At 38.2% G+C, this 24,521-nt stretch overlaps 1 protein-coding gene across 2 annotated transcripts in view; it reads left to right on the top strand.

Moving 5' to 3' along the window:
- The first annotated feature begins 639 nt into the window (after positions 1–639).
- The window catches only part of CD44 (CD44 molecule (IN blood group)), a 56,149-nt gene continuing 32,267 nt past the window's right edge, over positions 640–24,521 (top strand). Inside the window, exons 1-2 of one of the 2 annotated variants that reach the window (XM_075754792.1) lie at positions 640–886; positions 23,914–24,079. In XM_075754792.1, coding sequence (XP_075610907.1) covers positions 820–886; positions 23,914–24,079 — 233 coding nt within the window. In that variant the 5' untranslated portion in view covers positions 640–819. The remainder of the gene's footprint in view (positions 887–23,913; positions 24,080–24,521) is intronic. The other variant, XM_075754793.1, reaches the window with a different exon arrangement.

Genomic DNA, 24,521 nt, shown 5'->3' with positions numbered 1-24,521 from the left:
AGGAAGAATAATTCCTTCTGTACCTCATACCATCAATACAATAAAATATCATTCTTAGTCGTCGGTATCACTGCTGGCACTGGCATTAGTTACCACTTTTGTTGGGGCAGCCTGTGCAGAGAAGCCAAGAGTAGAATGGGCTGTGGGAGACTGAACAGCTTTGACTTACCTTCTGCATGAGGATATCCTCCAGGGACAAACAGAAACATTTTAAAAAGGTTCGTTGCACAGCAGGCATTTTGCTTGCTCTAAATTGAACTGCAAAAAGAGAAAATAGTGAGGTGGGACAAAATAAGCAAAATATTTGGGGGAAACATCCAGGCAGTTGTAGACACTTTACTGGGCTTCAGAAACTCTAGTGCTTTATGTTCACCTGGTTTGCAATAAAGAGATTTTAAAATGCAGAAGGGGAAGCTTATAACAAACAGTGTCTTTCTGAGCTAACTCACAAGAGATTACTCAAACTTCCCTGCAAGTGCAATAAGTATAACTTTTGACTGTACTTGTGTAAGAAGAGGAGGTTTAGTGCCTCTTTAAAACTCGAGTGTGACTGCTTAGTCAGTACCCTTAGTCAGTCCCCTCCCCCCCCCCCCCCCCCCCCCATCTTCCACTGCTGGCTAGCTTTTGTTGCAATATGGGTGTGACTTTTGATGGTGCTCCCCCTCCCAGTTATGTCATTACTTCAGTTCCTTTGAATCAGAATAAAAAGTGCAGCAAACTTCAGACTCATTGACTGCAGGCTTAACAAGCGTCGGGGCTTTTCTTCTTTCTGCATCTTGCAAGGATCTCTGGTTTTTGCAAAACAGTTCTGAGAAAACAATGACCAACTTCTCCTTATGGGCAACTTTTGGATTATGTTTGCTGAAGCTTTGTCTAACAGAAACACGTAAGTTTTTTATGAATGGAAACACTTGTGGTTGCTAATAAGTTTATGCTTCAGAGAGCAAGAGCTCTTCTGCTAGACAGAGCAACAAAGGTCTAACAGCTTTCTTGTGTCTATCTTTATATAAAGTTTTATTATTTGTAAAAGTTATCAGAGATGCTTTAGAGCTGTAACCTCAGCTGTTCTGGTCTGTACAATCATGGAAAGCTCTGCATTGCTTGTAAAGGGCAATTCCAGATGTATAAAAAGTGAATTGTTGGTCATTAAAGTTAAGTTTAAACTAATAACAGAAGTACATTAGGGAATTTAGAATAGCTCTGGTAAAGCTCGGTTCAACAATGTGACTGCTGTTACATACTTAATTTGCTCTCCCGGCTCCATTTCAGACAGTAGAGAAAATAGGGGGTTTGGGGGGGTGGCGATGGACTCGCACCCCCAGCATACAACAACTGGCTTCTGGAGTTTACATGGGCTGAACCAACAGCTAATACAAGGCATTTGGACACAGCCTTGCTGAACAGAAGCAAAACTGCAGTGATCTGTGACTGCAATTTGGAGTTTTTATGCCAAGCATGCTGGTTTCTGGCTTCCTAAGGTTTCTTTGGGGTTGACTTACAAGAGTTTGGAACAAAGGAGGTTAGAAGTGACCACAAAATTCAGTTGTTTATTAGCTTTCTGTAGCTTGGTTATCTGCTTCAAATATTTGTATTTAAAAAAGAAACATTAATACAGCGAAAAAAATAAAAATTGTATGTCCAAAATGACAAAATGCTTTTGAAATTTCACATGGTGCAGGCTCAACCATGTTTGAGGGAAATGGCCATGCTCTTAACAGACTCTCACTCTGACAGCAGCTGCCTTGAGGCATTTTATGGTTAGGGATAACAATTATGCTTAGACATTATTTTTCTACTTGTCGGTTCCAGGAGTCTAACAAAATACATTTTTCATGGTTATTGTCACCCAAGGGCTGTGTGTGTATAGTAAATATAGATCTCATTTGTTTGAGCAGCAGCAGATACTTCTGTAATGGTTGCAGCACTGCTGGGCTGTGAATGGGTGTGTCAGAGTGAACAGTTCCCAGCGCATCTGTGAAGCACCCGCATTGCTTTTTTTTCTATAATTGTCTCTCTTGTGCCAAAATGTTCTTGGTAAAATCAGGTATAGGAATAAAGCCCTTAGAGAAAGGGCAGGAGTACTGTAGGCAAATAAAGTATGTCTGAGATGTGTTTAAAACCCTGGCTTGGTCCAAGTCTGTATGCTGTATAAGTATTATAATTATTTGGTTACTGTCTGCTCAACTGATTTCTCCTTTTATGAGCTGCCAGGAGCGTCTTACAGAAGCAGGGTCTGCACTGACTCTAGGAGGAATGTATTTTTTACAGTGAGACATAGCAGAAAGCCTCATCATCTAGTCTTCAGCACAGTTACGGAAAGTATTTCAAACTTCACGTATGTCCCACAGGGAAGTTAATGATTTAGCAAGGTATTACACTATAGCTACAATATATTTTTTAGTTGCTATGCAGTACATTCCAGAATGAGTTTGTAGTCAGCAATGACTTCAAAATAGCAGTTGATGGTAGTTTTATTTTCTTTTTTAAACCAGTGACTTTGCTGTGTATCGTAAAGTAGTGGCCATTGCTGTTGGCAAACACCTTGCTTGAAGACAAAATTCACATCTGGTCCTGAATTGGAATTTTAATTCTTTTAGTACAGAATTTGGCAAAATTAGAAAGGACCTGGGATTACTGTTAATGTGATTACTAAAGGAAAGATGAGATATAGAGAGCAGCTGAAAAACTTATTTATCCTGAGTTCTGTGCTGTTATTACCATACTGTCACTGACCTGTGAGTGAGGTGTACTCATGGTATTGATGTGCCTTTTGTTGTCTAAGGAGTCTGAATCCAGGAGGATATAGATGCTGACATCTTGGTTAATGATGATTCTGGGGGAGATTTCCCCCTGTGAGCATTATGTATTTGAAAAAATATCATTTTTCCTTGATTAACACAAAGTCAGTCCTAGAATTTTGTCCCCTAAACTGGAAGAAGCTGTAATAGAACTAGTAGTAAAGATGAAATGAAAAAAGGGAGAATGAGTCCACCAGTGGGCGGGAGGAGTTTAGCTATTTGCACTGGAGCAGTTGCCAGAGTCTCAGTACAAGGTAAGGCTCTGAGACAGGGCTACTATCAGGCAGTCATAAAGGAAGGGATCTGCCTGCCTATTGGCTTACATATCCATCATGTAAATTTGTAAATAAAGCAGTTTGAAGAAGCTCTTTGTGCTAGTTTATTTTCATTTAGTCCTTACAGTGTGTATCTTGGCTATTTTCCCAAAGCTGCAAAGTAACTAGACTTTATTAAAGTTCACTTGAACTTCCATTATCTTTTAATGGAAAGGTCATATACCTGCCCTTGAAATACTCTCACACACAGAGCCAACAAACCATGGCAGAGTGTTGTCTTGCAGTCTTTGGAGAAATGTTACTAGTGTTCACCACAATGCAGAACCATCAGCTTGAAAACAGGAAGTCAGAGAAAGGCATAATGAGGAAAGATACCATCATACAATTGAGGAAGAACTTTTTAAACTAAATGCTTTTAAAACCACGGGTAGCTCTAGCCAAGGATGAATGAAATGCTCCCCCATACCTAGTATGTCTTTCTTTCCAGAACAGTTCCCATGGGTTTTATAGGCCAGGACTTGAAGACAGTATTAATATTGCAGTTATTTATCTAGCACCTAAACATGTATGAGGTTCTACTTTAGCAAGAATGTCCCAGCAGGATGAGATGTCCTGAGGTGCTGATAGACAGGTATAAACAGCAGGAGAATCATGAGCTCATTACTGCCAAAATACTTGGGTTCTCAAGAATTTCATGAAGCAGTAAAAAAAAATGCTTTCATTGAAGGACAACTGCCATTTCAAATGAAAGAACTTATGGAAGAGAGCAGGAAAATATAGTGAGGAAAACACAGATCTCAAAGGGATGTTTGGTTGTATGGCAAGGACCATGGTGGATTACAGGAAGCAAAACTAAAATTTGTTATATTATATAGACAGCATGAAGTCTTGAAGAATTTAAGGTAGAGAAGAAATCTGAAATGTGTGCAGGCAAGAACCTAGTGTAAATCTCTGCAGACATTTCCAATAATTTGGATAGCAACTGTAAGGAACAGGGGAAAATAAATGAGGAATAAAAAAAGATAGCAGCAGCAATCAAGTTAATGTATAATAGGAGTGGATTCTATAGATATGTGAAAAGTTAGAAAAAGTAAGAACTGTTGCTGACATGGCGGAGGCAAAAGCACTGGTAAGCTCTATGGGATATAGGTTAATTAAAAAGCAAAGGGCAAACAATGTAAGATGGCAATGTTCTTGCCAGAGAAGAGATGGTATTCGGAGGGAGTGGCTATACAGCAGCAGTAATTAGGTTTGAAAATAGGTTGCTAAGAGACATTGTTTTTAAGGACAGATTAGATAAGGACAGACTAGATAAACACCTTTAAAGGACAGTTGGGGTATTGGTGATTGTGCTACTGGGTAATAAGACGGAGTAGAAGACTCTGGTAACTCTGTTTCTTCTTTGATAAAAGGATAATTTCAGTTCTGAATAATGTTGACTGGTAGTGGAATGCACTGTAGAGAAGCAGGGAAAAAAATAAGTAGAGTGTCTTATATAATGAGAGGATAAGTCAGCCCAAGAATTTAAAAGTTTTTCAGAGTTCCAGAGATGTTGTAAGAAGGTTTCTCCATTTGCTTTCTGATCAGCTTGCCTCTCATTTCTGTTCCTGCACTAATGGATAAGTGTTTGAAAATACAGTCAGTACAGAAGATGATAATTCTCAACCTTATATTACATGTATCCTGTTATTTACAAAACATTTATTTTTTTTAATTTTTTTTTTTTTAAAGAGAACTCTATGCAAGAGAGTGAGGGAAGTTGTTCTGCCAAACTCTCCTCTAAAATAGCTTTTTCCAGGATCAAGGCTAAATGTACATAGTTACCTGTGAACTGTAACTTCACAGAGAGGATAATCATGAAACAAACATGACCCACCACAGTAACTCACAGTGTTCAAAACACACGATATTTTAGCATCAGCTGGTAACTGAGAGCATGCTTTATCAAGTTTCATTTTTCTGCACTAAATTGAATTCTTAGACTAGAGAATTTCAAACTTCCAGCTGAAGACCAGCAAAGTGAGAGGAGCAAGACAGAGGTTGGGTTTGTCACCAACATGTCTCTGATACGTACATCATGGTTGCTACCAAGTAAAATCCACATCCATAGTCTATTTTGTTCTTTGCCTTTACCTGTAAGGGTTTCTTTGTGATAAATCTGATGGTTTGGACCACTCTCTGTGGATCAGTGACAACTGTAGGCATGAAGCCAGTTTTGCATTGCTGTTAGTCATTTTCAAGACTAGACTAGAAGTTCATCAGCTGTTAACACACAGTTGTCTCTTACTCCCAGGGAGGTAATAATCATTTCAGAGCCATCGGACACTGTAATTATCAGTGACCATTATGGCTGCTGCTAATATTGGTGGCAAAGAGGATCGTGTCAGTCCTGAATGCTTATCGGTTTCCTCTCTGCCAAATCACAGGCCTCCCTACAGTGGCATCAGCAGTAATATCAGTAGCAACTGGCTGTGATTTTCCTCCCTTGCCGCAGCTGCTGGAGCTGACCCCACCCAAGGGATGTCAGAGCAGCTCGTCATATGAGTGACTTTGCAGGCAGTAACGTGAAATGGCAACAGAAAGAGGGGTTTTCCTTGGAGAATCTTTTCAGTCAGACTGAAAGTTCAGCTAATTGCGCTTTAAAGTGCAAACCTCCATGACTGTTTCCTGCCTAACAAAACCTGCAGTCATTTTTGGAGTCTGTACCTACAATTGAGAACATAATTGAGCTCTCTTTTGTATGCACTGGCTTTGGGACTTTCCAGTTCCTCTACATGACAACACTGGCTGCATTATATAATGCAGCAATCTTATTTCAGGACAATAACCTTCAACCCTCACATTGCAAAACAGAAAAAAAAGAAAGGAGTTGAAAAATAATCTACAAGTTCAGCAGTTACTAACATGGAAGCTCAAGCAAACACACCAATTCAAAGTAAAAATCCCAGAGAAGACCGGGTTTTTACTTACATTTGCAGTTTGAAAAATACATTGCTTCACTTTTTATTTCCTTCTTTTGATGACTGAGCTAGGCTCAGTAGCTGGAAGGTCTAAGAGACTGTGTTGTGTCTTTGCAAAAAGAAAAAAAAATCAAACATGCAGCAGCTGTGGTAAAACTTCCATCTGTTTCTGCTAATGATACCGCTCCAAAAGCAAAGTGAGATGGTTATAAAAGAGGTTGCCAGAGAACAGGCTAACAGCTGCCTAGGAAATGGCATTAGCCCATCAGCCAGCAATCATCAACTATACAGTTAATGTCTGTTTTACTAAATACCTGAATACCTAAATTCATAAATAAGAAGTTGCCCTTGACAGAAGATATAATAGTAAAAAAATCTGCTGTGACGTAGTTTTGTTGATCATATATGTCTCACAATAGCAGCATGTTAGCAAAACAAGTTCTCAGAAGTATATTTCCCTAGAGGGCTTTTTTATTGTTATTTTTGTTAATGGATAGGTGTCTGTAAAGAAGCAGGGTGTGGTATGTGTGGGTAGAAGTAATGAATAGTTTCTTGCAGTATTCCCATACAGAAGTGAGAGATTAACTGGAACTCAGCTTATGGTCTATGGCAACCCAGGGCCCTGTGAGTGAGCTCTGTCCAGGCAGCAAGCAAGGTACTATCCAAATCAGAATTTAAAAGTCAAGCACCCACCTTAAGTTTGCAGCCTCTCTGAGAGAACGTATCTTGCCGCCAGAGGAAGGCTTATCAGCAAGGGATTGGTATAACGCTTGCCAGAGCAGCATGATTGCAGCTGTTTTGAGAGAGCTGGCAGAGCCCACATGCCTACTCAAAACAGTTGGCAGCTGCTCTTTCCACAGCATATAAATGCAATAGTTCAACAGTGCCATAGGGATGATTGTGATGGTAGTGATTAGTCATTTACCTACTCTTTACCGTTGGCCAATGCACTTCTTATAGATAAGATGGAGTATCCCTATTGTGGAATGAGGATACTAAGGCAAGTACATCACTGCAAGGGGCAGCCAGGTCTTCCCAACTCCATTACGGTGCTCTGGGTGAAGCTTTAGCACAAGGAATATGGAATAGTTAACTGGGCAGGTCCTTTGCCAAGTATAAAGAAGCATGATTCATTAATAATGAAGACGCTGAGGGTGAGGCCTGAACTCATCTTAATATTTCGCTTTCACTCACTTCCCTATTCTTCTTCCTCCTGCTTGATCAGGTGTCCTCCATGAATTTACATGTCCTTTCCCTTTTCCATCATTCACTCAGGCACGTAAGTATGGGAATGAAGCCTCTTTTGCTAATGAGTTTTCATATTTATAAATTTAGGGGTTTGTTCTCTGTTCCTATATATTGCTTATGCATAAATTCGACATTTAGAATATGGAAGTGAAAGGATATGTATTCTGTTCAAATCAATTTCTCCAGTAGTAGTGCTATAAAAATCAGATAAAACTTTCCTTTGTCACTCTGACAGTTTTATCCTGTTTACTTGTGTGAGTGCTATCTATACAAACACTGAAGACTGGCATCTATTTTCAGTTCAATAGCACTTGGTTCCTGTTAGACAACAGAGAATGCAAAGTATAGTTTTCTTTAAAAGTTCTTATTCAAGACTTGTCTTTTTATGATTAAGGATGTTTGAAGCTGTTTGGCAAATGAGAACTGACTTAAATCTTTTGTCCTACTGTCAAACTTAACAATACTTTCGGCTCAAGAACTTTAAAATTCATTTAATAATTAACTGAAGAATGTCTTAAATTTAGTCAAGTATTTCTCCTATTTGAAACAATACTTCCTAGGGATACTTCCTGAGATCTCAGAGGTATTTGTACATAAAGGCTGGACACTCTAGGAAAGCGGAGTGCCGAGAGACATAAAATGACCAAGGAATGATCAGCAGAGGAGCCAAGAATAGACCCATTGTTTCTCACCTGAAGGTAGGCCACCTGGTCACAATGACAGAAGGCCATGTGGCCAGAATTTTACAAGTGGGATTGAGTGCACCCTCAGCAAGTTTGCTGATGACACCAAGCTGTGTGGTGTGGTCAACACGCTGGAGGGAAGGGATGCCATCCAGAGGGACCTCAGCAGGTTCGAGAGGTGGGCCTGTGCGAACCTCATGAAGTTCAACAAGGCCAAGTGCAAGGTCCTGCACACGGGTCAGTGCAATCCCAAGCATGACTATAGGCTGGGTGGAGGAATGGATTGAAAGCAGCCCCAAGGAGAAGGACTTGGGGTATTGATTGATGAGAAGCTCAACATGAGCCGGCAGTGTGCACTTACAGCCCAGAAAGCCAACCGTGTCCTGGGCTGCATCAAAAGAGGTGTGACCAGCAGGTCAAGGGAGGTGATCCTGCCCCTCTACTCCACTCTTGTGAGACCCCACCTGGAGTACTGCATCCAGCTGTGGGGGCCCCAGTACAGGAGAGACATGGACCTGTTGGAGAGAGTCCAGAGGAGGGCCATGAAGCTGCTCAGAGGGCTGGAGCACCTCTCCTATGAGGACAGGTTGAGGGAGTTGGGGTTGTTCAACCTGGAGAAAAGGTGGCTCTGGGGAGATGTAATTGCAGCTTACCAGTACCTGAAGGGGCCTACAGGAAAGATGGTGAGGGACTGTTTACAAGGGCATCTAGTGATAGGACAAGGGGTAATGGGTTTAATCTGAAGGAGGGTCGATTTAGATTAAATGTTAGAAAGAAATTCTTTACTGTTAGAGTGGTGAGGCACTGGAATAGGTTGCCCAGAGAGGTTGTGGAGGCCACGTCCCTGGAAGTGTTTAAGGCCAGGTTGGATGAGGCTTTGGGCAACGTGGTCTAGTGGAGGGTGTCTCTGCCCATGGCAGGGGGTTGGAACTAGATGATCTTTAAGGTCTTTTCCAATCCAAACCATTCTACGATTCTATGATTTTAAGTCCAAAGAAGTTTGAGTGTCACTGTACAGCAATTATGTGTATCCAGGTGGTACCCAGGTATATCTTTTAAATGTCCATGTCTTCTTTTGAGCAACTTTTTCTGTTCCTCGCACCTATTTACTCTTTTCCCCACTAATCCATTTCCATCCCTCTGGGACATCTGGCTGAAGCAGTCCAATAAATCTGATAGACTCTTGTGAGCCTGTGTCTGTGATAGAAGGTTATATCCATTTGATACAGTAAAACTTCTGCTCAGCAGCTTAGTCATTCTCGGGCAAAATGAAATGTAGAGACTAAGTTCTTCTTCCAAGAGACAGGCCTCAGAAAAGACTCTAATGACAAGAAAATTCTCTTATTCATATTTTGTATTATTTTCTTTTGATTTTGGCCTACTGTGCTGGCAAGTCTGACACTTGTCATTGTGTTCAACATCAGGCTAATAGGGCAGGAACATCCAGTGTCTTCAGAAGATTGGAATTAACAAAATACAACTCTTCTATTGCACTAGCAAGAGCCACTTTGCCTTCTTGGGTGGAGCAAAAACTCTTCTATCACAGAAAATAAAAATACTTTTCTTGAAATTTCATATTGAACTCTAAACTGTTAAACTCTTCTTTTCCAGAATGTAACAAAATCATTTCATAACCTACAAAGGATACATACTTGAAGGTTCCAGTTCATCACTGAATGGGCACAGCTAAGGTTTTAGACAGGCAGCTATCCAATTCACAATTCTTGTATTTAAAAGCAGTAACAGGCAGATGCTGTGAGCATGTGAGACACCTTCCTGTGGTGACTCCCTAGAGAGAAGTTTTTTCCCGCTTTTGTGGCCTGCCTCAGAAGACCCTGGATCTACTTGCTCGCTGTTGTGGTGTAAAATGCTGCAGAGCTCTTCTCAGAGTGTGTATGATGATATTTCTGTCTCCTGACACTTCTATTAGATCAGTCCTATTCACCCTTTTTTTTTTTTTTTTATGGCTGTATTTCCTGTCTGCTTGTTGGGTGGGAAAAGATAGCAGTAGTTTTGCTTTATTTTCTCAACATCTTGACCTGCCAAGTCTCACACATTATCTAGTAGTGATATAGTTCATGTTCATGACAAACAGAGCACAGCATTAACTGGCTTTTAAAACACTGAAGCAGAGGCAATCTTAAAGCATCATGGAAGGGCAGGACCAGCACAGTTATTCAGTTTTTTCAGAGCATCTCTAGGCATAAGTGCTAGACAGCATTTTCTTTCTCTGAGGGCTCATGTGGATTAGAGAAAAGCCCAGTCATACAGTTTTCCAGGAGGAGGCATATACTGTGACTTGGAGATTATTAAGACCAATGACTGAATCCAGATTTGTTTTCTGTTAACACTTTGCTGAATTTTATACAGGTAGTTCATATAGCAAGTAGTTTGTTTTTCCTTCTGGAGCTGGAGATCTTTTTTCTTCTTCTTTTCTATTGGGGCAGCCCTATGGTAAACTAGTGCAGAGTACACACAAAACAATGCAAGAATGGTAAAATGTTGCAGCAGTGCCTTTCCTATCCAAAATTTTGCTTTCGCAAATGAGTGAATTCTTTAATTTCCTTTGCTGAGCAATGGAGGAAAAGTTCAAACCTACCTGACTAGGTTGCCCTTCATAAGAAAATATAGGCAATGTTATTTTTTTCAATTGCTTCTATGTTGTCACAATCACATTTAAAAAATACAGCATAGCCACAGCATTGAAAGTCTTGGGCCCAGCAAGGGTTATATCCATTAATAACCTGCAAGGGTGTTTGTTGGTAACATCTTCAAAGCTCAAGGTGGGCATTCGTAATAAAATGCAGCGGTGTCTCCCCAGTATAGCATACAGCACCTTAAACATTTGAACATTTTGACATCAACATATGTCTGATATTTATTCCTGCCATTTGTCATCTGCTGGATTCTAGTGAGTACTATAGAAGAACAACTTGAATTCTTCTTTAAAGAGATTTGATGTCTTTTGCTTTCTCAAGATATCACTTCAGAAACAGGTGGTGTCTCTGATAGAATTTTGTTCTGTGTAGTGTTTCTTTTTCTTGTGTTACATGGTGTTCACATGGGGATCGTCTAGAGGCGATTACTGTTATATCGGGTGTGTTTCATCAACACATTCAGCACAGTTGGAATCAGGCTGAATGTGTTGAAATTCCTGTAGAACTTAAAGTTTCAAGCCTAGATATAGTGTTATTTAAAAGAATAAAGATGATCCCAGCTAGTGAGAAAGAAGTGAACTAACAAATATGCTGATAGCCAACAATAATAACTAGGTGTTTTTGTAGCCCTTTGGAAGTCAATGATTTTTATCACCACCTCACAGGTAGGGAAACAGAGAGAAAGTAAAATAAGTGACCCAGAAATCTAGCTGTAAATATAACATTTTTCTCTTAAGTCCCAGCCTGGTGTTCCATCCTCAAGATTAGTGTCTCTTTCACTTGAATTTCAGAAAGCAGCTATGATTTCACATACAGGGCTATTTCAGCTGAAACAAGCATTATTATTATTATTATTATTATTATTAAGAAAAAAATCCTTGTGCAAACATTCTTCTACTGGTGCAGAAGTGAACAAGAGTACAGAGGACCAGAGCATTGTCTGGAAAGCTGTTATCTTAAAAAAGAGGAAACTCTCTTCGGTTACTGTTTGGTAGTCTATTGAGCCTGGCTATGCAATCCTTACTTCAGCTGGACAATCCAAATACTCTTTATGAGCCAAGTATTTTCCTAATTTTTGAAACACCCTTACAACCCATTCTTCACAGACCTGCACTGAATTAATTAACAGTATCAGTCAAATACTGATTTTATTACTCATAGTGCTCAGGTCATGCCACTTTATCAACACCAGTCACAATCATATTACTGTTGATTCACAGCAATTAAAAGGCAACATATTAACATCATTTTTCCACCCCTAACATGACACAAATATATCCATAATGATAGTCATATCAACTTTTTTGCAAGTATGTGATGAGATCTTACTTCTGATTTCAGAGCCCTTTACTGGCTTGCTTTCCTTTTCAGCTCTCACACAATCTTACTGGGCTCAATCTGTCTTTTGTACTGTATACAGCTTGCTGTTAATGCTCATTGTCCTGTGGTAATAATCATAGAATCATAGAATGGTTTGGGTTGGAAGGGACCTTAAAGATCATCTAGTTCCAACCCCCCTGCCATGGGCAGAGACACCCTCCACTAGGCCACATTGCCCAAAGCCCCATCCAACCTGGCCTTGAACGCTTCCAGGGATGGGGCATCCACATCTCTCTGGGCAACCTGTTCCAGTGCCTCAGAACCCTCACAGTGAATAATTCTTTCATAGTATCCAATCTAAATCGACCCTCCTTCAGATTAAACCCATTACCCCTTGTCCTATCACTAGATGCCCTTGTAAACAGTCCCTCTCCAGCTTTCAAGGGTCACACAAGGTCAGTTTTTTGTTTTATGTAGTGTACTTGACAAACAACTCAATTAACTTTGCTTCAAGAATCTAAGTCATTTCCTTGGAGGAAAAAATTTGTGATGCTTTATTAATAATAAATTACTACATATCTAGAATTTTCTATTTATTAAGATGGTTTATTCCTGATTTGCTAGTTGAATTGACTTGCTCAGAGTGAATCTGACTTCATGATGCTTTCCAATGTCATGAAACTCACAGTACCTGAACTGAGATTTGTAACTGTATCATTTGCCATTCAAACATTGATTTAATTCTGGATCTTTTCATAAAATTCAGCTATATCTCATTAAAATAGAAGATCACTAGAATCAATGAGCATCACAGAAAAATCACTGTCTTCACAATGATTCCAGCACTTTTGGGAGACAATGATGCTTCAGTATTTGAGAATGATTGCATGCAAATAGTAGTGCATTGCCCTTCTATATCTCCACTGTCTGTATATGTAAGATTTAATGTAGTATTTGAACTCATAGGATATTGAGGCCACACTGCTAATGCCTCTTTCCCATTCTTACCTCAGGCAAGTGAATCTTCACTGCCTCTAATGAATTGTTAAGTTTAAATAAACGTGTTTTTTTAAAAAAAAAATGAAAAAAATATATTAAACCCAAGGCATATCATTCTCAACACATTTGTCATAGAAACAGCATTGTGTATATACTAATGTGAATTGCAAACCCTAGTTATTAAACATACCTTTTTACTAAACCAATTATAAAAGATTCAAAACTAAGACTGTAAGAATTATTAAAGGAAATTTAACTAAACAGCTTGCTTGGGATACAAGTAACTTGCGTGCATCTTAGGAAAGTTTCTTGCTCGTCCGTATTTTCAGTATAAACCTCAAGATTCTTGAAACTGTAGTATATGGATGGGTAGATGACACAGAGTCTAGAAAATGGAAATATTTTGCCACCAAAAATTCCAGTAGACATTGCCTGCAGTCCTAAGCATTCTGGTTACAGGCTGTGGGATCCCTGCCCTCCTGGTATTAGGGGAGAAAACAGAGGGAATAGTGGATGTGACAGTGTTCTCTCCTATCATCAGAACCTTCCACTGATTTATAGTATAAGACCTTTCTCATTGATTTATATAGATTCTAGATGAGATTTGATTAAGTAGATTGTGTTAATCATTACATGTTTTTTACAGACTGATCATTTCCAAAAGTACTTCAGATCCCAAGCCAAGTGTTTTTGCCAAGGAAAATCTTAAGTTTGGGATTTTTTTCACTCTTAGTCTGTCCTAATATTTCTAGAGTAAAATTTCAAGGTCTTCACAAGTGAAAATGAAATGTGCATTTCACGACTTTTCTTTTTTTCAAGTGTGTGGTATGCTTCTGAGATCAACCCGTTCTCCATCTCTGAAACTGCAGCAGCTTGTACACACAGCTGGATATATAACTTCCATCTTTCATAATTGCCTGTGAATTAAGTTCTTCAGACTTCTCTCATGATCTGTTCTTCAGAGAATGCTTTCTTCCAAGATTGTTTCTTTACTTTCTCTTTCATATCCAGCATTTCTGATCTCTTCAAATCACAATTTGTAAGGTCTTGTGGATAACAATGACCAGACAGCACTGCTAGCAGAAGTTAGTCAAAATCCCACTGTGGAAAAAAACAGGGTTTCAGCATAACATCACAAAGCAAGTCAGCTGCTTTTCGCTAACCATTGATTTTAATAGGTAAATTTCTTCAGGTTTTGATTTTGATTTGATTATCATTCATCCACTAATTTGTTAGCACTTAGAACTCTTCCATATTCTAGAGACCTTCAGAATGCAGGCAATACTATACCTTATTCTGCTTTTTTGTGAAAATCACAAATACTCAAAAGTAGTGTTTTATCTATGTTTAAAACAAAGTTACATACAAAGGTTACAGCTATATTCTTCATCTGAGAAATCTCAATTTAGCATGAGTCATTAAATCATGCATTACATTGGACGTTTCAGTTCTCTTCAACAGATTATTGGACAGTATTTTAATTAATATGCAATTAACAACTTTGATCCCTGATTTAAGTGTTTAATATTGTGCTACTTTGTACTGTTCTGTTAGGTATCTCCTTGTAAATTCATACAAGCAACTTCTTAAAAAAAGATGGGTTTTATCTTAATCTTCTCAGACATTTGAAAAAAAAAAATGGAGAGAGGTTGTGAAAGAAACTGTGGATGAGTTCATCTGCATTGTGGGGAAGCTGAGGTTGCAATATGTACTGATATGTCTCCTATTTGGGCAGTCCTCTCCTGCCATTATTTGTTACTAGGAAGTGTGCATTGGTCATTTGTCTTTGACATGTCTGACATTGTGAGGCATATTCTAAGCAGCCGCTTTCCTTTTAGTATGTCTGCTGAACTAATATTATCTTTGTTTTAACGGGCTGGCTTTCAGAACTTTCAAAAAGATTCTTGGGGTTCCTTCCTCTGTTGTTTTCTTGCCAAGTGGCCTAGTTAAAGACAATAGATGTTCTGATTCTTATTCAACGTCTTTTTTTCTCTTTTTTCAGTTTTGATCATTGCTTGCTTTTCCTTAATGAACTTACTGTACAAATGAGTTTAAAATGTTGAGAATATTTATTTTCTTGTATAACTCAGAGGAGCAGAGGAAATATAAAACCCATAGATTTTCAGTTTAGAAACTGTTTACCAAAAAAAAAAAAAATTCAATATAAAGAAAAAATAGTTTCAAATCACACCTGGTATTATTATTGAGTAGCATACTGCAAATAATTAAAATTCAAAATCTGTCATTTAGTTGGGCTTGTTAATCATAGGTCTGATTTTGTATTCATTTCTTATCTAAATAACCACAGAACTTAAATCAGACTTCCCTGGACTCGTCAAAGCTTAGATGGAGGCTGAATGTAAAAGCTGTAAGAACAAAAATAACAATGTAATAGTTCTTTGTTCTTACAGCATTCTTTATCAGTAAATCTAAAATTGTTTTATTAAAGAGGTTAGTTGCAAACTGAGGTAAAGAGAGATGAATTGGCTTATCCAGGTTATACCAGCAGGTAAATGGCAGAGCAGGGAATACATGTAAGGCCCTTTGAGCTCCAGGATGGGGATCTGTCTGCTGAGCTACACTGTGTCTCACCTGCTTTTATCCCAAATGACCAAAAGTTTTGCTTTCAGTCAGACAATGAAAATCAAACTTCAACTATTATCCACCAGCTTTGTTTCATGTATGTTTCTTCACCTGGATTGAATGGAACTGATCCCAACTGATTCACTTCACAGTCCCTATTACTCAGCCTTTGGGGTTAGACTACTCATTGTACAGCCTGAAGCTTTCCTAGTATCGACAATGATGATTATGTTTTCATCATCGCAAGGGGGGGCATATCTGATAACTGCCTAATTCCAGGACTATGATTTCACTGCCTGCAATTTTTCCACTGAGGTGCTGCACAGCTGTACCACGTTCTAGTGGAGTCTGAAAACTTTCAACTCAGTATTGGGTGAAACTATTACAGAAAGAATAATATTAATGTCAGCAGCAAGGAAGTTTATCGTAAGTGATGACATTGTATAGTCTCACTCAGGATGTTTACCAGAGCAACTGTTGCCAAGCAGATAAAGTATGTTTGGAAGATGCATTAGCATACTTTTTTCTTCCCGCAGCAACTGCTGAGGAATGAAACATATTTCTTATACTTACTTGCATTTTTGAATGACTCTATGTATGCTTGATTTGTTCATAGTGCCACCCTCACCCCCAGTTCTTTAAATTAGTAGCCAGGAAAGCTATCACATTAAGAGACTGAAGATTTTTGCCCATCGGTAAACAGATACAGACACAATGACTTTGGTGGCCAGTAGGCAGATTAATTAAGAACAACTTAGAGGGAAGTCAACAGCTTGTGTTTTGTCCCACATCCCATTTCCAGTCTGTACTTACTGAAGTAACACAGAAATGTAAGGAATATTTATTAATATTTGGTGGAGAAAGGAGATCCTCCTACTGCAGTATATCTCTCTCTGGCTACTGTCTCTATCCTCAACCACATCTTTTCATTTCAGAGAGCTCAGTTGAGCCCACTTGGATCACAGGGTTAGGATGGCTTTGTCATGACTTTTTATGTAGTTAACAGCATACAGGAGAGTGAGGAAGCTACTATATTGTTTGCCTTTTCAGCACAAATTACTAGGTACACAAATACAACTAGGTAGTAGGAACAGCTTTGGCATAACTTCAAAGAAAGGTCTGATTTTATACCTTTGGATCTATGGAGAGACATCGTCACTTTCTTGTCACCACAGCCAATTACTAAGAATATGTTGTCTCTATTTCTAGCAGGCACTCCTTGCAACATGTGGGTAAATTCCTTTCAAAGTGTTTTTCCAGACTTTACTGTCTTTAAAAAGCTAGGTGTGCAGAGAATTTTTTCCCCCAAACATCAGCAATCTATTAGGGATGTAACTAGGGTTTTTTTTTCTCTCCCATGAAAATTTTCAAGACCTAGAACGTTTTCCTATGCCACATCCATATATGAAATTTTAAAAAATTCTACAGGGAAATTTTGGACTGGGTTCCTTAAACCATCTACTTGTATTGCAACCATGCAAACATTCAAACTTAACTTTCTTTAATTATTTTTTTTTGCACAAACTAATTAATTAAGTTTCAAAATGAAAGGCAGTTTCAAAGTGGAAAACAAACCCCTTGTTTTGCTTTATTTAAGTACCCACAAGGGATACTTCAAAAAACAAAAATACAATTTATTCCCACTAAATCTGGAAATGTATTTCCTATAAACCATTTTAGGTTTCACAACTTGGCGATACTCCAAGGAAAGTATTTTACCTGACAACTCCCAAAAATCTGTAAAGACTTACTTTCACTGTCACTATTTGGAGAAGCCTCACTTACGGTTTAGGTGGCTTGTTTCCAGGTTTGTTCTCTATTTTCTCTAGACAATGATGGCTAGCAGAGAAAGAATGTCAGAACTAGAAGAACAGAAAAACCTCACCCAGCCACACTAAATGACTATACATGTTGCCTGATCCTTGGTGGTTTTTTTGCTGTGAGGGACTGCAGCCTCACAGACATATGCTTGCTTAACTCATGTAGGTCCTGCAGAATTTGACTTCTAATTTTTGATCAGTGTGTAGTCATCCCAGTTTAGAGTCCAATTTTCCCAGCACAAATTTTCTTTCCCCATCAAGCCCTGAGGGACTGAGGTATAGGTGTGTTTTAATGATGTCAACACGTGCCTATTAGTGACGGAGGCTGGAATTAATGAATCATTTTACATAACCTAGCAAACAGCTATCTAGTGGTTTTCATCACTACTGACCTGGGCTTTAGTCCAACTTCTGACATAAAAGTGGAAGCCTCTGCATCCTATTACAGTTATCTGGGCTGCGAATCGCTTTAGTGAATGATTTTACTAATAGCCTCTAAAGAAATGGTGAAATACTCAGCAAACAATAATACCATCCAGGCCCATGTGTATCATAGGGTATTAGGTAATCACTGAATGATGTTTTTGTATATTCAAGTTCTCCCAGATGTCCAAATGGTGGTAACTGAGCTATCTTAGTATATCTGGTGGCAAAATGTCTTGGATCCTGAAATGTTTCATAAACCTATCCCATATAAAAGTCTGTATTGAGAGGGCATTTCCTCTAGTCAGGAGTAAAATATGCATTCTTAATTAGCCATGAAGTAGTTTCCTGAGAAACATCTAAAAAACCAAACGTCACCTGGAGATAGGTCTGAACTGAGACTTGAGATCTGAACTGCCCAGACGTGCTCAGATTTTAGGTCTCATATGGCCCAATTTCTAGATTTGCCTGAAGAGGAGCTGTAGTTGCTAGGAATATCTTTTAAACAGATGTTAATCTGTTTCCAGTATGCCACTTTACTTCATTACTAGCATGCATTAAAGCAGGTGCTGATATTCAAAATGTAGATATCAGTGCTAAGCTAAAGTTTTTCCCTGTTCAGAAGTGTTAGTACAAGATTAAATAATCTGTGATTATTAGGAAATGTTTACCCATGTATATCTACCTAGAGCTTGAAATTTGTTTAAAAATTTAGAAAAAAGTTCTTAAATTTAAAACCTATATTCTATTAAAGCAAACAGAAAATTAAAACTATCTGCACCATCAAACCCCTAGTTCTGCCACTGTTTTCAGCCCCAATTTATCACATCCTGGTGACCTATCAGTCATCTTGAACCACAAACCGAAAAGGAAAATCCCCATGAGAACAGCACACTAACATTTCCTTGTTGCCATGCAATGCAGACTGTGGTTTTACCAAGAAGTCTGTTAACAACCTCATGTTTAAGTATTCTTCTACAGATTTTCGTTTAAGGTGGGGAGGGTTTTTGCAAATCTTCCACTTAATTTGTTTTGATGTATCTCTGCATTGTTAAAATAACTTTTTTTATATTTTTTTTTTTAATGTAAGACAGCATCCACCTTGAGAATGAAACCTTTAGTTATTGTCTTGGAAAACAATGACAAGCAGGGAGCAGTGCATGAAACATCCATAGAGTGGATCAAAAATCAACTCCAATGGGAAGAGTTTGCATGACTCAGTGTTGCTCATTATGCATGAGGGTTGCAGAACCAGAGTGGAAATGGAGATTGCACCTGACTTCTTACTGTGGCAGCTTCTAACAGGCCTCTAGTATTAATAATCAGGGTGTAACACACACTTTCATTAAAGGACGATGCTCTTTAGTCTGTCTCAGCCAATTCTATCACACCAGTAGGCTCTAGCTAGCAAATTGTCTGTGGAACTGGAGTTAGTGATTTTAGCTGAAAAGCTGAAATTGGGCCTGGTTTAGATATGTGAATGGCAATAGCAGAGAAGGACTTGCTTGATACAGAGCACCAGAAATCCCAGGAAAGACAGGGAAAAATGGCCTGTGTGAAAGTTAATGTTCTCCATATTCATGAAACTCAGCTCCAGCTTAGGGGCATTCCATGGCTTTGGATTGAGTCATACAAGTCTCATGGTCTGGATGAGATTAATGATGATGACAATTCAGGCATGTCTAGTCCTTTTTGCCTTTTCAAAGAGCTATTATTATACAATTTTATAGCACATCATGGGAATGTGAGGGAAAGATCATGGCCTGCCAGCCTCAAAGCCTGCCAGCTATAAGAGGGGGCAGAAGGGAAGGTTTGGGTGCTGTTTGTGATTCCACTGAGACTCCACTCTGAATCAGCTCCTTTGAAACTTCAAAAGGGTTGAAGGGATCACTAATAGTTGGGCACACAATATGAGTTTTGTATTGCCTTGTGAAACAGAGAAAAAAAATCCATCTTTTGAATAACTGTGTTAAAGCCAACTAAGTAGCATCAATATAAAATTAATGGATTTCACCTTCCTGCACTATGGGAAAAGGTGAGATATGTGTTTAGATTTAGATTTGGCAATCATGTTTCTTAACTCAAAATTAATCTATAAGCCTCAGCATGGAAAAAATAATTTAAAGTGTTAATTTAGTTTAGACCTAGTCTTTTGTTTTTGTTAAGTTTTGTATTGATATGACTACAAATATTTTCATTAATTCATTAATTCAATTTAAAGTCGCCATTGTCTGGATGTTAAAATATGAGACCATAAAGTAAAAACTCTGGGTTCCCTGACAGCTCTGGGCAGTATGCTCTGCATCTGTATTTTGCCATTTTTAATATATGCTAATTACTGTCTTCACAGAGGAGATGCTGGGTTAATGCAATTTGCTTAGAATACAAAATGTTATGTGAGTTTTAGGTACTGCTGTAGTCCTTCTTCCACAGTCACTGCTTCATGAACGGAGTGTCTATACTACAGTAATGTTACAAACATTTTTATTAGTAGGTGTAGAAGATATCGTCAAAATAAAAACAAAGCATGTTGTCTCGACATTATTTTAGGCCAAAGTGCCAACTAATTGGATGTCCTCAAAACTAGTTCTGAGACTTGGATTGACACATTTTTGCTCGGGATTTCCTGGACACCCATGTGATCTCCCATGCTGCATGAGCAAGGCTTCCTGGGAGCTTTGGCCCTTCTGTGTGTGCATGCAGTGTAGTTGGTCAACACGTGTACAATATGCCTGCTACTTCCCAGAAGTGTCCTGGTGTACAGTATGTGTGCTGTAGACCCAGGCTGAGCATTTCCATGGAAAATGTACATGCACGTAACTGTAGCCCACAAGTAGTTCCATTAAGTCTATCTGTGTAAATGAGCATATTTATTTTCAACAGTTGGAGTTTAAGGAATTGGCTGCCTAATAAGTGGGATTCTGACTATGACTGGATGTCTGGGTGGTAATGGAGCATATATTGTAGTGTTTTAAAACCATGAATGGGCTAAGATTTGATGACAGCTGAATCAAATTCACTCTAAACAAAAGTGAACTTCACTTAATATTTCAGCAAAAATGGGATGAGCTGTGAGATTCAAAGGCAACCCAAAGCAAGTGAATGTTGTACCTGATTTCATAGCAAAAGTGCTTCAGAAATTAGCCTTACGTTATTGGAAGAGATGTTGATGTTCCAAACAGATCTAGTTCCAAAATGACTGCACATGTTACTTTTAAATAATCAAATAGATCTTTGTGATCTGATCCCTAAATTTAATATTAAGTCTGGGGCTTCACGGAGTATGTTTAATCATTAACAAATTTAGGCCTGCCTTGTTCTACAGGAAAGAGAGAATCAAGAAGAGAAAACTAAGGAGAAGCCTTTTTTGTGTCTAGGTCATCCATGTTTAATACAGCTACTGACTGGACAACTTCCAAAATAATGTCAGGCTGTGACTGTGGAACATTTGGAGCCAAAGTAGAAGCCACTCATGTGGCAGCTGTGACAGCAGCTCCATCCCATAGCAGTAGTCATGGGCCACATCCTTCTGTGCAGAGTAGCTATTCATTGTTTTGTTGTAAGAAAACATCTACTGGGATCTGCAACCGGAACGTCTGTTGACTACATTTGTGACTTGTAGGTAGATGTGGCAATGGCGTTTGAGCATGTGGTGCTATCTAGTGCGGGGTGTGGCTGCAGAAGATCTCTAGTCCATCAGCTGTCACCAGGACCAGTGCTGTGCATGTCTGCATCTGGCACTTGTGGAAGCACTGCGACTATTTCAGAATCACATGTGGGAACTTGCTGAGACTATCATTTTATGTTAATCTGAAGCTTCTCCTCAGACTGCGAAAATCAGCTCTGTTGCAAGACATTAAGTCTTCCAGGAAGGAAAAATGCATTTGTTAGTGTCCTCTTCCTCACAGGTTCCTCATTCTTGCCATCAAAACCTCTCATGATATGGCTGTCATTAGAGAAAATTTAATAGAACTATTTTTCCCTGGAAGAAAACAGCTATGTCAAAATAAAGGCATTTTGAGAAAACATGTTAGTCTTGTATAAATTTTACAAAACTAAAAATTATGTCCTCTTGGTATTTTTTTATAACATGTAATGATAAAAATACTAAGAACTGTAATCATCAAGACTATTAAACAGCTATGCAATATATATCAATTTTGTCTACATTAAAATTTTTTGTCACCCTAAATAATTGGAGGGGCAGGTGGGATAAGAGATATTTTTTACATTCTTCTTGTGGAAAAGCAATCCAAGTAACCATATTAATTAATTCTGTTGCCTATGGTAAAAGTATTTAAGATTGAATGCACAGTTTTTGCAGTCATCAGTACTATTGGACTCCTACTTATGCTGCAAATAATGGTTGTCTTCACATACACTGTACAGTCTGGATCTACTCTGGTATTTTATCTCCTTGATTGTTTCCTGTTACATGTGGAAAGGAACATTCCTTGCAGTTTACACTGTAGATAGTATAACCTCAGTTTACCAATAAACAAAAGCAATTGAAGGAAGAGTGCACAACTTGATTACTATCGTTTGCTTTCACATCTATGCTATAGAAGAAGATAAACTGTCAAGCAAAAATGACATTAGGAAAGTTGCTTGTTATTCACATAGAATGTGTCAATGCAAACATGCATGAATTGCATTTCGGGTCTTTTAGAAAAACAGCTTTTTTCTCTTGAGGAAAAGTTGGGCCAGGAACCAAGTTAATTCACATTGCGTTGAAGCATCCTTGTCTTTCCCTGTTTTCTCCGCACACGATTATTCTTATTCACATTGTTGTTGTTGTTATTGTTGTTATTATTATTATTATCATTATCTCTTTCTTAGCTATTCCTGTTAAAAAAAACATGATAAATAAATGTTTATTTTTTTCATCTCATTTTACTCGGTCACACACTTTCCTTGGATTATACTGTTTTCCCACTGTACCTGTTGCATTGTGTGGGCAGTATCTTTCCAACACAAAGATAAAATGAGTGTGATGTCCTCAGACGCTGTAGCCCTCACACCTTTCGTTCAGTGTCTGTAGTGAATTGTGTGAGGCGCTCCCCTCCTGTAGGCTTTGCACGTGCTGCTTGTTCAAGGTTCCCAGGCTGAAGGCCAGAAAAAGAATTGTACAACATAACTATGGCACCTAATTTTTTAATTTTATTCGTTATTTTTTTCCTTATGGTGTTTGCCATTGAAAGTTATTTCCATGTGCAAACCTTTACAGTATTACTAAATTAAAATCCATCTAAGACATCCTTTAAAATTAGATAAGTATTGAAACTCTGATGTGGGTTGGCAGTAAGATGTTTGTGTGTGATCATGAGCTCAGCAAGAGGAAGTCTTTCAAAATGGAGGGAAATACTGTCCAGATGAATGAACAGGGAGCAAAAAGTTCATTCCTGTGAGTTCTTATATAATGTGTATTTGAAGCTTCTCTATCTGCCCCAGTATGCTGAATAAGAAGAGCTTAAAGATTATCTTTCAGGGAGTATTTAACAGCATAATGTTGTTCTAGTTCAGAATAGTTGTGCAGGTCATTTGGCTTTGTCTCAGGTAGATATGCAACATCAAACGAATGCAAGCTTTCTGCTTTTGTCTAGCTAATAATAGGAACATATTGCTTGAACTAGTTCTGAAACTGGGGATTCACATATATATTAATTTAAAAGGATTCACCGTGAAGATATTCCGATAAGATTCACAATGAGATAATTAAGGAACCTTATGATCATAAAGTCTCTGATTATACACCATTTCATCTTCAAAAAATTATGTTATGAATGAAATATTTTCTTTTCAAATGTATTTGAATATTCAGTTAGTTTTTGCAGTAATGTGGTTTTCCAAAACTTATACAAGCTATTTACATCTTCTGTACGTTATTCTTGATGGTATGTTAAAAGTGCTAGATACCTCACAAAAACATGTTGTATTGCTGTTTTGGAAAGTGTGAAGATTTAGCTTGTGTCTCAGCCCAAAGAATGGCAGTATGAAGAAGGTCTCTTTCTGAACAAATCGGTAGCTGCTGCTTGTTGCTGGTTTGCATTGAAAGCACTATACTTGAAAACAAATGATTTCCAGGTCTTCAGTGAAACATTAAGTCCAACAATTTGTAATTCCTTTTTTTATTTCTTTTGATAACAGAATTCAATGTAAGTTGCAGATATGGAGGAGTTTTTCATGTTGAGAAAAATGGTCGCTACAGTCTCACACGATCTGAAGCAGTCGAACTCTGCAGAGCTCTCAATAGTACCTTGTCAACACTAGAGCAGTTGAAGAAAGCTCATGAACTTGGATTTGAAACTTGCAGGTAAATGAATTCTTGAAAAAATAATATATTGTGACAAGTCTATCCATCCATGCTATAGTGTAATAACTACAGTTGGCTTCATATAGCTGTTAATTAGATGGACGTGTCAGTCCTGAAGTAAGTTATATTCTGTGATGAACAACACATCTTTGTGCATGTATATGTTTGCTCTGTGTCTGGTAATAAATAAGTCCTTGACTGCATATACTTTTTACCAATTATCTTTAAAAAAATCATAACCTCTTACAGATGAAATCTAAAGATAACAAAAGATCGACAGTATAATAAACTAATTAGGAAGATGTTCAGATCATACTGTATCACAGACTAATTAGTAAGATAGGTATGTAAAAAGTATTTTTAATGACCTAATATAAGGTCAAAGACTGAAGATACAGTGTAGGAAACTCTGTATTGTCAAGAAACATTGAGGGCTGAACTC

Source organism: Balearica regulorum, chromosome 5 (genome assembly GCF_011004875.1).
Source record: "Balearica regulorum gibbericeps isolate bBalReg1 chromosome 5, bBalReg1.pri, whole genome shotgun sequence".
Taxonomy (NCBI): Eukaryota; Metazoa; Chordata; class Aves; order Gruiformes; family Gruidae; genus Balearica; species Balearica regulorum.
This window is presented reverse-complemented; position numbering and strand designations above follow the sequence as displayed.